We start from the raw sequence: 14,725 nt of genomic DNA, 5'->3' as shown, positions 1-14,725 counted from the left end.
AGTTAAAAAATACAAATAACTTGCTTGGTCTTTAAAAAGAGTCTCAAGTCATCTTTATCGTGATTTATGTTACCAGCCCTCCTCAACAGAATTACAGTCGCGTAATCCACAACTGCTGTTATTTATTCCGGATAAAGAGGGCAATTTTGACTGTGATCTCCCTTGACATTTCCCAAGGTCTACTCCTGTCTCATACCTTTCACCATCATGTACTTCAAGGCAATCAGCAGCTCTCTTAGTTCTCTCCAAAAGAAACATGCATTTCAGTCACTCACCCTGGACCAGAGTGACACAGACGTTACAGGTTGGGGGAGATCAATTGCATAGCCCTGCTCCTCTTCACCTGGGAGGATCTTTGATGCGTTGACAAGGTTGGAATCCAAATAAGACGTTAACCCATGTATTGCAGTGGCTAAGGTGACAGGAAGGAAATAAAATAGCATTTTATTCAACAAGGTATCCTCCCTTTTTCATTTTACAATCTGTGTCAATGGCAGTTGGAACTATTAGACCTGCATTAAAATTACATATTACTTAAATAAATGGCAGCTATAAATATCACAAATAGTAAAACTGAAATTGCACCGAAGTTCAGGAGACTGTATGTCTAAAACCTACAAAATTAAGGACATTTAGAGGAAAGCCTCAACCTCCGTCTGCCCTTAATTTACCTCATTATTCTTGGTTGTCAGAGAATGATCTCAGTGCTACGTTAATGTCATTTAATGGCTTTTTCTTGCAAGGCTGGCTCGGATCTGAATCAGACCACGGTAAAAGATGCAGCGGTATTTCCTTGGGTATATTGGTTTAGGTGAAGCGGTTAAGGACAAGCTAACCTCGTGTTAAGGATGGAGCAGTTATTGTCACTGCAGTCAGTAAATACTTTTGTGGCCAAATGTCTCCTTTCAAATGTTTTTATGTTAATATAGTCTTGTGGGTTCTTATCCCTTTTTCATTTCATTTGAAAATATTATAAATGTAAAGCTAGTATTGATCTGTAGATATGTGGCACAATATTGCTTTGGATCAGGGCCCTACACACTAAATTTGAGCTCGTTAAGAACGTATTAGTAAGTGTTAACGACCTGTATGCTGGAAATACTGATGCTGCATTAGGTATGTCCAGTCCTACCAGCTTGCATGGGCTCAGGCCAGGCTTGCAATGTCTGTGTCTTCTGAGCACCATGTATGTCTCAGCATTTGCATCCCCTGGGGTGGAAATGAGCCTGGACCACCAGGACCCTGCACTGTGGCCAGCAGATCTGATTTTCACAGCTGTGCTCCTGGAAATGAGACCAGTGCACAAGACCGAGGACGCTGTGTAGTTCTGAGATAGCCCTTTTGAGAATCAGAGTTTATTCCCTGGCCTGCTCAGTGCTGGCATGTGAGCATTTCTGTCTGAGGCAGGATTGTGCCAGACAGACCTCTCCCTGGACTGTTTTAAGCTCTCCCTTGCCATCACACCCATGAGGCTGACTACCATACAGGATGATCTCATGAAGCTGGAGAAGTCTGGCTCATCATTTTTCATTAGAAGTAATTTTGTATTGAATCAATGGGAAGAATATTCCTGTGGTTAGGACTCTAGAGAAACAGAGTTCCTGAATATGCTTGTTGGCAAACACGTGTGATTTCCTGTGCTCAGAGGGAGATTTGTTTCACCTAAATTTAGCTTAGGTATCTAGCTTCACTCTGTAGTCAGCAGTTCCCCACGAGAGCAATTCATTTGACCTGAAACAGCTGAATTACCCTCTTTATTAACTGTAGAGAGAACCTTAGACCAGAAGTCCAGCCTTGAAATGACTTTACTGAGATGAAGCTGGATCCTAGCTTTCCTCTTAGCGATACTCACATAAGATGAGATCAGTGGGTCCTGCAGGATCTCGTGAGTAGAAATATGCCAATGGGAGTGAGATGCCAAAACGGTGCTGTGAAGATGGCCTCTGAGGCTAGAGAATAGGAATCCCTTCATACAACGGGTTTTTGTGAAGTGAGTATGATTAAACAGTATTATTAGTCTTGTGAAAATAGTCAATATCCTTAATTTTAAAAAGTAATGAGAGTTGTATCTGTGTTGTTCTTGTGAAGGAAGTTACATATTCAAGCTCTTCTTCACAAAATAATTAGATACTGATAGTTCAGGGACTCTGGAGGCAAACCTAGCAACCGCTCCATGCTCTGCAGTGCCAGGAAGCTGATGCAGTACCGGTACGTAGGTGGACGTCCCCTTCTCTTTTTGAAAAAGGCAAGAGGATTCTTAACTTCTTGCTCTTCGGCATGAAGGAAACTCATAGCTGTTCTCTACTGGGGCTAAAAGCACATCACAGATGTGGTTTAAAATTAGTTTGTCATTCATTTTAAGCCTGTTTTGGCATGGGTTGGTAGAGAAAGAAAAAAAATAACTGCATGTGTTCTAAGTTCTCGTTTGCTGTTTTATTCTTTCTCATCATCATCTGTGCTTTTGCTGCTTTAATTGGTATTTCAACTGCAGTGGCTTCTGAACACCCTGGGCAGATGCTATCTTGTAAACCCAACTGTTATGTTTCTGTCTGTATTTTTTTGCTGTGTGAGAGGTGGACTGACAAGTGGCTGAGCTGCTGGGATTAAAGGGCTGTGGCCAGCGGCACACAGTCCAGCTGGAGACCAGTCTCTAGTAGTGTACCCCAGGGGCCGATAGTGGGGGTGATACTATTAAAGATCTTCATTAGTGACTAAGATGATGGGACAGAAAGCACCCCAGGGAGTTTTCAGACAATATAAAGCTGAGAGGAGTGGCTCAAACACCAGATGGTCATGCTGCCTTTCAGAGGCACCCCGACAGGCTGAGGAATTGGATAGAGGGGACGTCATGAAGTTCAGCAGAGGGAAAAGCCAAGTGTTGCACCTGGCAAGGGAATAGCCCCATGCACTAGTACATTCAGGGGGTTGACCAGATGGAAAAGAGCTCTGCAGAGCCCATCCTGGGGGTCCCAGTGAGCAACGAGGTGACCATGAGCCAGCAACGCATCCTTGAGGCAAAGGTGGATTCCTGGGCTGCATTAGGAAGGCTGTTGCCAGCAGGTCAAGGGAGGTGATCCTTCCCCTCTACTTAGCTTTGGACTCCTCAGTACGAGAGAGACACAGACATACTGGAGCAACTCCAGTGAAGGTCCAGAAAGGTGATTAAGGGCTTGGACTGTATTTCACAGAAGGAGGTGCTGAGAGACTGTTCAGCCTGGAGAAGAGAAGGCTTATTGGCAAGATGTTATCGATGTGTATAAATGCCTAATGGCTGGCAGTAAAGATGAGCACTTCTTTTCAGTGGTCCCTATTGAATGGACAAGAAGCAGTGGGTACAAAGTGAAATACAGGAAATCCCGTTTAAACATAAGAAATGTCTGACTAACTCTGAGGTTGGTCAAACAGCAGAACAGGTTGCCTGCAGAGGCTGTGGAGTCTCCTTCCTTGGAGATCTTGAACCTGACTAGCTGTTGTCCTGGGTGACTGACTCTAGGTGGCCCTGCTTTGAGCAGGCAGGTTAGACTAGTTGATATCTAGATGTGTTTTACAACCTCAGCTATTCTGCAGTTGTTTGAAATGTACGATTCCATTTCTGGGGATTTCTAATTATAGATCGTTTATGATTTTTTAAAACTGTCTGTTTTAAAACTGGCATTAGTCTGTAGCTCCCCTATAAGTTTTTGTTGTAAATACAAATGTGCAAATAATTTAGAAAAAAGCAGACAACCCACACTCTACAACTGAGTTTGTGCTTGGGGAAATTGAATAAATTATTTGACCAACTTTCAGTCCAGATCTCTATCTAGGCAGTTAACTGAGCTATTACTTTTGATTACTGAAAGATAATAAATTTGAAAATTTTAAAATAAAAATTTGGTGAGATTCCTCAAGTAGGTGAATCTTCTTAAGTTAATTCCATGCTACAATGCTCTACTATCTTGCGTAGTTCATTGTAGCAGCTGGTTTCAATGTCTTCAAAAATCTATTTTAAATTCGTATAAAGTTAGAACGCACAGCTGCTAAAAATAATTTCTAAATCTTGGTAGTGATTCTTCAATATATATTCTTCCACATTGTCATTGTTAAATGAATATTCTTTTGTTGAAGTTTTTAATTATTTCAGTAAAAAATAAACTAAGTTGTCACTCATTGTGTTAGATGAGAAGCACAATTAGTCAACGAGAACATTGATGCTTTTGTGGCAAATGGGTCATCAAAGGAAGAGCCTCCCTCTCAGCCGCTTGATCTATTTAGTTTGGTTAACAGGAACTATGAAAGATGTTCTTTGGGCCCTTTTAACCTCTCAGGTGGCCTCTTTCAGTAACTGCCCTATTGTATAAATAAACAGACTTAAAGAAAAACTGCCGTCTTTGTAGTAAATATTTATCTGGAGCAGTCTTTAAGTGTGACCAGCAGGAGAAACTCGTGGAGATCCTCTGAAAAACTGGCACACGTTTGTTGTGAATGTCTGTGTTTTCTGAGGTATGAGGAAGTTCTGTATGCACTTGTTGCAAATCATTTTTACTAGACAGGAGTCCTTCAAGGAGCTTTCAGTAGCTTTGCGACAAGTCCTGTCTCTCGGTAATCATTTCCCACCCAACTATTAGATTTTTATTTGAAATTTAATTACTGTTATCTGTAATTTCTAAACCAGTTTTCCTTCGATCGTGCAATATTAACTTACATGTTGATAAACGAAGGTGCACGGAAGAGTCTCGAGCCACAATATGGAAAGGATGTTTCACGTTGGGTCTGAACCTAAACTTCAGCTGTAGTTACTTGACCAACGTTTTGTCGGCTATCAGCATCCTTTGAGAACTTGCTCATCGCTGGTGTGTAAACTTTTAGGCCTGTAAAATAGCTGGACTCATGTTTCTGCCAGAAGATTCCCCTCAGCTTTTTTTGGCACTTGCGTGCCCGGTGTTTCTGACCGTGCTGAACCGTTGGATGTTGTAGCTGATGAATCTGCCAGTGTGTGAATGAGGAAGCTCGTATGAATGCCTAAAGGTTTGTTTGTGATCTGCTATATTCAAGAGACTCATTTCATTTTTGAGGCAATAATTGCTTTTGTGTTCTTTAAAGACAGATTAATAAACATGCTAATACGGTCCGTAATGAAAACTGAGTTTAAACGTCCTCATATTCAGTTCTTCCATTTAATTTTTTTCTCTTCATTTTCAGTATAGGCAATTGCATTACAGTTTTCTATTAATAAGATTTCTTTGAATTATAGTTATTTGCAAAATTTGTTGTTCATTAAATTACAGTTCAGAATGATGACAAACACAGAATTTATGGCAGGAGATTGACTGGGAAATAACATCAGTTTTTATTTTATTTTTCTTCCAAGTAGTAATATAAGGATTTTTAAAAGACAATAGGATAGCATTCTAGTTAGTGGTTTATGAAATGGTTTGTTTTATAAGTTTAATCTAATAAAAGTAGTGAAACTTGACTCTGAATATTTGATGTTACTGATATTTTAAATATGTGTGTTTGTACCCTGTGAATATTTTGTGCAGATTAAGAGGTACAATAGGCCCTGAAGTTTATAGGTTTATTGTGCTTTTTGGAGTTAGATGCTTTTCAAAATAACATGCTCCGTAAAATCACCTAAGGCCCCTGATTTTTTTAGGCACTTTTAGCTGATCAGCAAGGAGTATCAGCATAGCTGGTACTGAAGTTAGTTGATACACACTGAAAAATGATGCTATAACTGAGTTCAGACTGTTAGGCTCACAGAAATTAAGTCAGGGTGGGCATGGATGGACTTGAAGGGTTTCCAGTTTTGAATCCCTCTGCCTGTACCTTGGAAATAACTGTTACAATGGGTCTGGAGCATGTGCAACTGATGGTGTTAAATGGCATTCACTACCATGAAAAGAATCGAAAGGTTTTTCTCAAAGTTCATCCAGGACCATGCCTTCTCTGCTTTTTCATATTCCAGCTTGACAACCATAATTCATCTCAAAATGTCAGCAATACCTGGGGTGGGTAAGGACTACAAAATGCACATGACTAGCCAAGCACGGAAAACAAAAAAACACCTTATGTCAAACCACACTGAGCTCTCTCCCATCTTCCAGTTTCCTGGCTGAGGTCCTGTACATTCCCTGCCTTTGTAGCACCTCAACCATGTGCTCCAAGTAATAAATGTACACAACGGTATTCCCCACCACACCTCTTCACCACCCACTTGATTCAAATTGTAAAATCTTGCTGTGAAAATAAATTATTCATTATTCAAACAATTGATACCGTTTAAATTCGTGTACTTTGTGGTTTAGCTGATACTTGGCTTTCATAGCATGTGCCACAGTCTTGATACAACAGCGCTTCATAAAGCCACGATGTACGTGCCACAGCTTTTTGCTGTTGCATGTTAAAGGGGGTAATCATAGCATGATATCTAAACTTTATTTTTTTTCCCCTGGCAGAAAGCAGAGGCTTTAGGCAGTAAATATTTTTTTTTTTTTTAAGTTGGACATGACAATCGATAGAGGTAGTAAAGTGCCAAGAAACCAGAACATTATTAATCTGTAATGTTCTACAAAGTTATTACAAATATGTATTTACGTTACAGTGAACTTTTAAAAAACACACATGGGAACTGAAGATGTGAAAAGTCCCGTATTATACTTCTTCTCGACAGAGTAATCCTCTGTTTTACCTCTGCAGAGTCTCTCTGGCCTTCACCCTCGAGGGTCACCGAAGAGCAGTGTTGCCAGAGCTGCTCTTAAACAAGCAATTTTCTCTTTGCCCACTCACCTGCCACTTTAGTTCATGAGGCAATCACCAACTGTAAGACAAACGATCTAGCAAAGGTGCTCACTCTCCTGGTTTTGAGACAAGAGTACCTACTGCATAGAGGAACTCATCTTACTGTGGTATTTTGGTATAAATGAAGGAAGCTGAAAAACAAAAACTTGGGTCCAACTTTAAAAATAATAAACTGAGGCACCTTATAACAGAGCACGGTTTGGCTGAGGTTTGGGTCAGGTCCTCAGAGTAGTGCGAGTGGGGCATTATCCTCTTGTTGAAGCAAGGATTCAAGTTGCTGCATATCTGATGTGGAGAGTGTTTTGGCACTTAGGTTTTTGGAGCTTCAGGTCGTTCTTTGGTCTGTGTGTTAGCGCTTCTGCAATTTATTAATGCTCCCAAGGTGCTGTAGGGATAGTCTTTCAAAGTGGAGGGCAAGTTAATTATTTTTTGGTCCATAAAATCCAGGCAAAGAGAAATAACTGCATATCATTTTCTTGGCCAGTATGGAAAATAGAGTTGCACTGATGCAGGGCTCAAAGCCAAGACCCAAGGCAACTTCCCACTTGCTGGCAAATAAGAGGGAGAAGGTCAGAAAGGCTGTGAACTGGTGGCTCCTAGCCATGTCAAGGGGATAAAGGCAGACAGCTCAGGAGCTTCTACTTGTGATTTTAGTAAAAATAGAGACCTTTTAAAAAGTTCATGAGTTCTTTGTGAAGATTCAGTAATGAAAGTTGCCTGAAAGAATGTCTCAAACACGAGTATTAGTCTGCTTCATGAGGTGACGCAGTGAAATCAGAGAAAGCTCAATTTGTATTTGATATTATTTTTGTCTGCTGTATTATGTGCTGGAAGAAAAGTGCTTACCTTGTGTGTGGCTTGGTTGTGACAGAAATGACACTGGGATGCTGGTGGAGAATGCCGAGTGCTTAATTTGAAGAAAGTCCTTGCTCTGTGGTAGCAATTATTAGGACTGCAGTAGGAGGCATCTGGTCATGTAGACATAGCGATTGTATTCATCTAATGCATAACAGTTAATACATGGCAGCCCAGTGTGAACTAGAACCCCTTGTTGTAGACAAGCTCTTAAGTATTTAAATACCCAAGTCCCTCTTATTGAAATGTCTCAGAGTCCAACTTGGTCTCCACATGGTGACTATTGTAAATTTTCCTCATGAAACTGCATTATGTTTCATCCTAATTAACACTGCAGCTGTAGCCTTAGTAAAGAAACATTAGATTAAAAAGTACCAGAGGCTGAGCGCCCACATCCTCTCCTACAGGAATTAAATCAATTTCAGTCTTACAGTACTCACACAGCTGATTTAATTTGGCCTCTTTCTCTAGATGATGGCAGCAGTGTAGTAGGAAGCTCTCACCGTTATTGCTTGTGTCCTACTCCAGAGTTGTATCTGTTTTGAGTGCTCTCAGAGTAGCGTTTCTTATTAGCCCTGAAGTAAAGGAAACGCACTATTTCAGCAGCAAAGAAATTAAAGGTTAGTCAATAAATGGCAGTTACTGGCAACAAATTAAGATGAGAAACGTTTTATTGTGGAAATAGGAATGAATGTTTCCAACTGTGAAATTGAATTTTTTTATTGAAATCAAATATATAATTAAGATATTATAATGCACAGAAAAGGTTACAAACCTTTACATCTTTTGTCCATAAGCTGAATATTGTAGTATGTTGATATCCATGCTGGGAGTTCCACATTACTGCTCCGCCAGTAATTTCAACCTGGCATCTAGACTAAATTGTCTCCCTAGGAGCCAAGAGGAAACACAGTTGATATGTGATCTCGGGCACGGGTCTTTCCTGAATGAATAAAAGCGCTGTCACATTTTACGAAATTACATCTGCTGGCTATACGCTGTGATCATCTCCGAGTGAGGGAGAGGGCAGAGCTCAGCTGAGTTATGGCACAGGCTGGTATTCAGAAGGAGCTCGACGGGATTTTACACACTCTCGTAGCTCTGTTCAGATAGGTTTCAGGTGCATGACAGGATCTGAAAGCAAGGTAATGATTATGATGTGTCTACACAGCAATTTTAAAGTGGGTATTAAGAAACAGGCACAACATGCAAATTGCTAGCTAAAGCTTGCTAAACAGCCTCGGAGCAGTCTATTGTGTGAATGAAGATGAACAAACACGACAAGCAGCTGCCATGCAGTGCTGAAAACGCAGTTGTCTCCTCTTCTCAGAGCAAAGCTGAAAGGGAAGCCCAGTCCTCTGGAGCCTGCAGGCTTCCCGTCCAGAGCTGGGCTCCAGTGGCCCCGGTAAGCACAGCTGCCCCGTGAGGTCTTGGGGATGTGTGCTGAGCCTGTCCCATAGTGCAGCATGGTGCTGGAGGGTAGTTTCCCCTTGCCCAGAGTTGTGGAGCGGGTGAGAGAAGCAACCTTGAATACCCAGTTACTCGTTCCCTGTGGCAGATAAGAGTATCTAAGTTGTGTGCTGTTACTCAAGTTGTGGAAAAGAATGGAAAACAAAACACTTCTTTGGAGCCATTATCTCTTAACATGTGGCACTTGGTGCTACATTCAACAGTGGTGAATTCTAAAATCTGTTGCTAAACTGGACAAAAAAATCATCCTTTATGACTCTTTCTTATTGCTGGAGCATCTGTTGCCACCTCAGCCTGAGCTCCGTAGCTGCATGTGTGTTGGTTTTTCTTTTTCTACTCCATTCCTCATTTCCTTAAAGAGCTGATTCATTGTGATTTATTGGGTACAAACTACAAAGCTAAGTATTTTTCAGGATGTAAGTTGTAGTGGTTGTGAGAAGGAATGAGACTATAATTCTCCCCTGCTTTATTTTACTTAAGTATTTTCAGAGAGGAGGGGAGGATGTATTCTTTCCATTAGACCTCTCCTTTCTTAATCACCCTTCCCTAATTAATTCCCTGGTTAAATATAAAGCAAGCATTAGCTTTGAATAATGTTTTCCTGTGTGATTAAGTAAAGAAGAATTCCTTTCTTTTGTATGATGACTCATCGCCAGGGGATCTGGATGGGAGCCTGAGGGTGGATATTTGAGACTTCGGTCCCAGGTGCTCTTGTACCTTTGAGCTGTCTTCGCTGTCAGTCCAGAAGCGAGAGGCAAAGGTGATATCACATATCAACTGCACACAAAGAAAATTGTCTCTCTCGTGAAACCATGTACAGCTTTAGTTTCTCCTGGTGGAAAACTGACGCTGGCTCATGGAAATGCAAATCTCTAGACAACGGGTACAGCTAGGAGAAACATAAATTGTCGTTCTTGCTGGTACGATGTCTATATCCATCTTTCGTTGCATAATGCATTTTCTTTTGTGTCCCAGCTGACCCCAAAAATGTACCCTTTCTTTTCACCCAGCACCTTCTAGCTCCTCACCCTGCACCAGTTTGCAAGCCTATGACTTGTACCAGTACAGCTGTCTTGGGTCACACCGCAAACCACATGTCTGAAAGAACTGAGCTTAAAAATGAAAGGCTCTGCAACAAAGGAGGAGGTTATAATGAACAAGGGCATGGCAAAGAGGCAGGGGAGGGCAGGGCAGGGTTTAAGCTGGCCGAGCTTATTTTACTACTGAAGAAACATTGTCTAACTCTACCCAGAGAATATGGCTTTTTTTTTTCTACCATGCTAGCTTATGGCGTTAATTTTTAGCTCATGGCATTAACTTTTAGCTCAAAAGACAGTTTTAATAAAGATTCTGGGTTCAAGTGTTGCTCGTAGCTCAAGATGAGAAAAAGAATGCGACTTTATTAACATGGCAGCAAGGAAAACATATGGAATATGTTTCATATAATGACATGAAAATGCCTGTGAATTGTCTACCGTAACAGTGAAGGCTACAACATTTAATCTCTGGGTGTTGAAAAACAGGCATTTAAAAATACCCTTGGTTTTGATAAAAAGTTTGGCAAACAGAAATCCCACTGATTTTTTTTTTTTTCTTTTCATTTGTTTTACAGGCATTTCCCTGTATTTCAACAGGAATTTATGGTAAGTAAGACCTTAGATGTCGCTTATTGCTTGCTCAGTTTTTCCTATTATTACTATTTTAAACAGTGATATATCGTATCAGATGTCTCGTCAGTCATTTTGCCTTGTGAATCTATTTATCCTGTGTTAAATAACAGAGACCCAAAGCCTTTGACTGTGACTGGTTGCTAGTGTGCTGATAAGTGGGATACGTTTGTGCAGCCCTTAGCCCGTGAGCCGAGGGCCACAACTGTGATTACACTTTGACAGCTTCAGTAACTCTTAAACACGCTGCTGTGGCTTCAGCAGGGAAAAATGGGGGTTTGGCAAAATTTTCCATCCAGAAGGCAAGCAAGCGAGGCTTTCCCCAATGTCCAAGACTGGGGAAAAAGTCTGTTTTCCTCAAGCAAACTTGTTAGAATAACATGAAATTGTCTTAGCTCCCTTGAGTTGTGGTTCCACATTTTTAGTTTATTAATTTACATGCAAATTAATACTGCCTGAAGAACTCGAGGGAAAGGGTTATCCATAAAAGTTTGTCACTTGCTTTGTTGTAATCTTGAGGCAATCGCTAATAGTCAGCTGGCTTTTGGTCAACATTGTGGAAGAAGTGGGCATGATATTTGAAGGAGGAAAAAGACAAAAAGAGACAAAAGAGGGCCCGGCCCTCTTCAACATCTTTGTCGGTGACGTGGACAGTGGCATGGAGTGCACCCTCAGCAAGTTCGCCGATGACACCAAGCTGTGTGGTGCCGTCGACACGCTGGAAGGGAGGGATGCCATCCAGAGGGACCTCGACAGGCTGGAGAGGTGGGCCCGTACCAACCTCATGAAGTTTAACCAGGCCAAATGCAAGGTCCTACATCTGGGTCGTGGCAATCCCAGGCATAAATACAGACTGGGTGGTGAATGGATCGACAGCAGCCCTGAGGAGAAGGACTTGGGAGTACTGGTGGACGAGAAGCTCAATATGAGCCGGCAATGTGCTCTTGCGGCCCAGAAGGCCAACCGCGTCCTGGGCTGCATCAAGAGGAGCGTGGCCAGCAGGTCGAGGGAGGTGATTCTCCCCCTCTACTCTGCCCTCGTGAGACCTCACTTGGAGTACTGCGTCCAGTTCTGGAGTCCCCAACATAAGAAGGACATGGACCAGTTGGAGAGGGTCCAGAGGAGGGCCACGAAGATGATAAGAGGGCTGGAGCACCTTTCCTATGAGGACAGGCTGAAAGAGTTGGGGCTGTTCAGCCTGGAGAAGAGGAGGCTCCGGGGTGACCTTATAGCGGTCTTCCAGTACCTCAAGGGGGCCTACAGGAAAGATGGGGAGAGGCTGTTCAGGAGGGCCAGTTATGATAGGACAAGGGGTAACGGTTTTAAAATAGAGGGAGGTAGGTTCAGGTTGGATATTAGGAAAAAATTTTTTACCATGAGAGTGGTAGAACACTGGAACAGGTTGCCCAGAGAGGTGGTGGATGCTCCATCCCTGGAGACGTTCAAGGCCAGGTTGGACAAGGCCCTGAGCAACCTGATCTAGTTGGAGATATCCCTGTTCCTTGCAGGGGGGTTGGACTAGATGACCTTTGAAGGTCCCTTCCAGCCCTAACCATTCTATGATTCTATGAATATTTAGGAAAATATATGGAGAAATTTGAGGACCTGCAAATTACAAGGGGACAAAAATATTTTTTCATTTAAAAATAACGTAGGCTGATTTTTCTTACATTTAGATTCAGTAAATGCGTATGATACAAATGATAGTAAGTTGGATTACTTGTACAATTGACAGGTTTTAAAGAAACATGCTGAGCAGCAATAAACCAAAAAAAACCCCACGTAATCATCATGTAACACCATAGTATGACATAGCTGCTGCTGCATGAAAGTAACATATAATAATCTTTAGATAAGTAATTGAGTTTTGACTAATCAGATACTGCAGATGTGGGGAGGGGGAGTGACAGGAATATTTAGGGTTGTTTCTTCTTTTTCAAGGACATCTTATTTAAAATTGATTGTTTGATGATTGTAAATCTGAATTAGGCTTCAGAAGGTAAAAATCTAAATTACATTGGGTGCTGTATCCTTTTCTACTTGGATGGCACTGTTGTTATTGCAGAAGAACATGCAGATGCCATTTCCACAAACACTGGAAGTCACTGCGTGTGAATCTGGTTTCAGATAAAGCTCTGCCTCGGTCCTCGTTTCAGGTCCCCTTTTGAACTTTCAGGGGAGCTCTGCATTTTAGTTCCTGACTCTTTGGCTTAAATCTTGGTCTTTAACACATTTTTTGCTACTAGTTTATAAAAACAGGCAAGATGTGGTGTAAATATAGGGAAATTACTAATAAGTGGAATGTGCAAATAATAGTCGTTGATTTTAGTTTAGAACTGGCCTAGTTAATAGAAAAGGTCTCAGCAGGTGAGCAACGTGGTTCCCTGAAGTACATAAAATGCTTTGGCTTGGAAGGGACCTTACAGATCATCTGGTTCCAACCAAGTTAGTAAAGAAAATTGGAAAGGATCTCTGGTAGCAATCTCGAGTTTTCTTTTGCTGAGGTAATGGATGCTTTTCTTCAAGTTAGTATTGATTTTAACTGGAAAGTTGTGGCATTACTGAAACATTATATAGTGCAGCAGATGCTTCTTCGGTAATTGTTTGCTGTTTTCACCTTTGGAAATGAATTAAGACACCTTTCTGCTAACATACTCTGTTTTCTGTTTGTTTTGGGAACACACTCTCTAATTGCTTTTACTGTTTACACTCTAATAAATACTTTCTGTTCCTCAATGAAAAAAATACCTTCTTTCCAGACTCTCAGATCTACTGTGTGAGAGTAGTAATTAAACAGGCAACTCTGCATCAGGCTTCAGGTGTCAATATTTTTGTCAAGATTGGTTGATAGCAGTTGCAGTGCTGAAATTACGCTGTGTGATGTCTTTGTGGTGTAAAGTACACACGAAACCCACAAAACTATGCTTTCATCTTTCTGGTTTTGTTGGGTTTTTCCCCTCTATACGTACACATTCCTTTATGTGAAGTCAGTGTCTAGACAAGCAAGTGGATCAGCTTCATTCCTGGTGGCCTAGCTGGTTGGTATTGCTTTGTGTATTGTGCAGTTAACGCTAGACTATCCCAATAAAATGTTATTGAAGGAACACTCAGCCTCGATTTCTCACCTCAGCTCTATGTGAACAAATGTTGTCCCTTCAGAAACCCTTGGCTGAAAATTGAGTCTCACCTCCAAATGGAAGTGGACAAATTTGCAAGAGATCATGTGAGTGTATCCAATTTAAGAATCTGGATTGTGTTGTGCTCCAAATTCTTGTAAATGCTTAGATTGCTTGCCTTTTCTGTTATTATTAGGAGAGAGTAGTCACGCTTCTCTGGAGAGCAATCCTTTCCTGTTTGCATCACTGCAGAGCACTCCTAGCCTTCCATAAAAAAGAAACTGGGAAGAAACAAGCAAGTAAGCCTCTTTTTGAGGTTTTGGCTAAGGGCACATTGCTTTTCATAAGAACGGCATTGGATAGAGGAAGGGTCTGCCTTTCCTCCCCAAACACTTTTCCTGACGCTCCATCTCCACCCATAGCACTGTGGATGTTCCAGCTTGAACGAGTTAGAGCCTCGAGAAGGCCTTTTGCCATGAAGGCGCTGTGCCAGGAGTCAAAACTTTGATTTTAATGTGCTCCTATTTAAAGAGCGCTGGCAACAAATTCACTCAGGAGGGGTCTTTGAGGCTATCAGACTTCTAAAACAATTGAGGGATTAAATCTTTAAAAAAGTAGAAAGCAACCAATGCTGAATGTTTGTAAGGACTGCAAAACAAGTAAGGGTCTACCCACCGGCACTTTACTGTCTCTTCCTAAGGGATCCCTGTCACCTCTAATATGCTTATAAACTGATAATCTGTCTAAGAAAGTAAAGGTTGTGAAGACTCATATCCCTGGGGATCCATGGGTTACTCTCTTCTGTTGCAATAAATGCTTTACTTTATATCCAGAGCA

At 41.4% G+C, this 14,725-nt stretch overlaps 1 protein-coding gene across 1 annotated transcript in view; it reads left to right on the top strand.

The window, feature by feature from the left end:
• The window catches only part of MACROD2 (mono-ADP ribosylhydrolase 2), an 899,313-nt gene that overhangs the window by 583,384 nt on the left and 301,204 nt on the right, over window positions 1-14,725 (top strand). Inside the window, exon 7 of the mRNA XM_086626501.1 lies at window positions 10,718-10,748. Coding sequence (XP_086482627.1) covers window positions 10,718-10,748 — 31 coding nt within the window. The remainder of the gene's footprint in view (window positions 1-10,717; window positions 10,749-14,725) is intronic.

This window comes from Tauraco erythrolophus, chromosome 2 (genome assembly GCF_009769465.1).
Source record: "Tauraco erythrolophus isolate bTauEry1 chromosome 2, bTauEry1.pri, whole genome shotgun sequence".
NCBI classification, from domain to species: Eukaryota; Metazoa; Chordata; class Aves; order Musophagiformes; family Musophagidae; genus Tauraco; species Tauraco erythrolophus.
The sequence above is the reverse complement of the archived record's forward strand: the minus strand, read 5'-3'. Positions and strand labels throughout refer to the sequence as shown.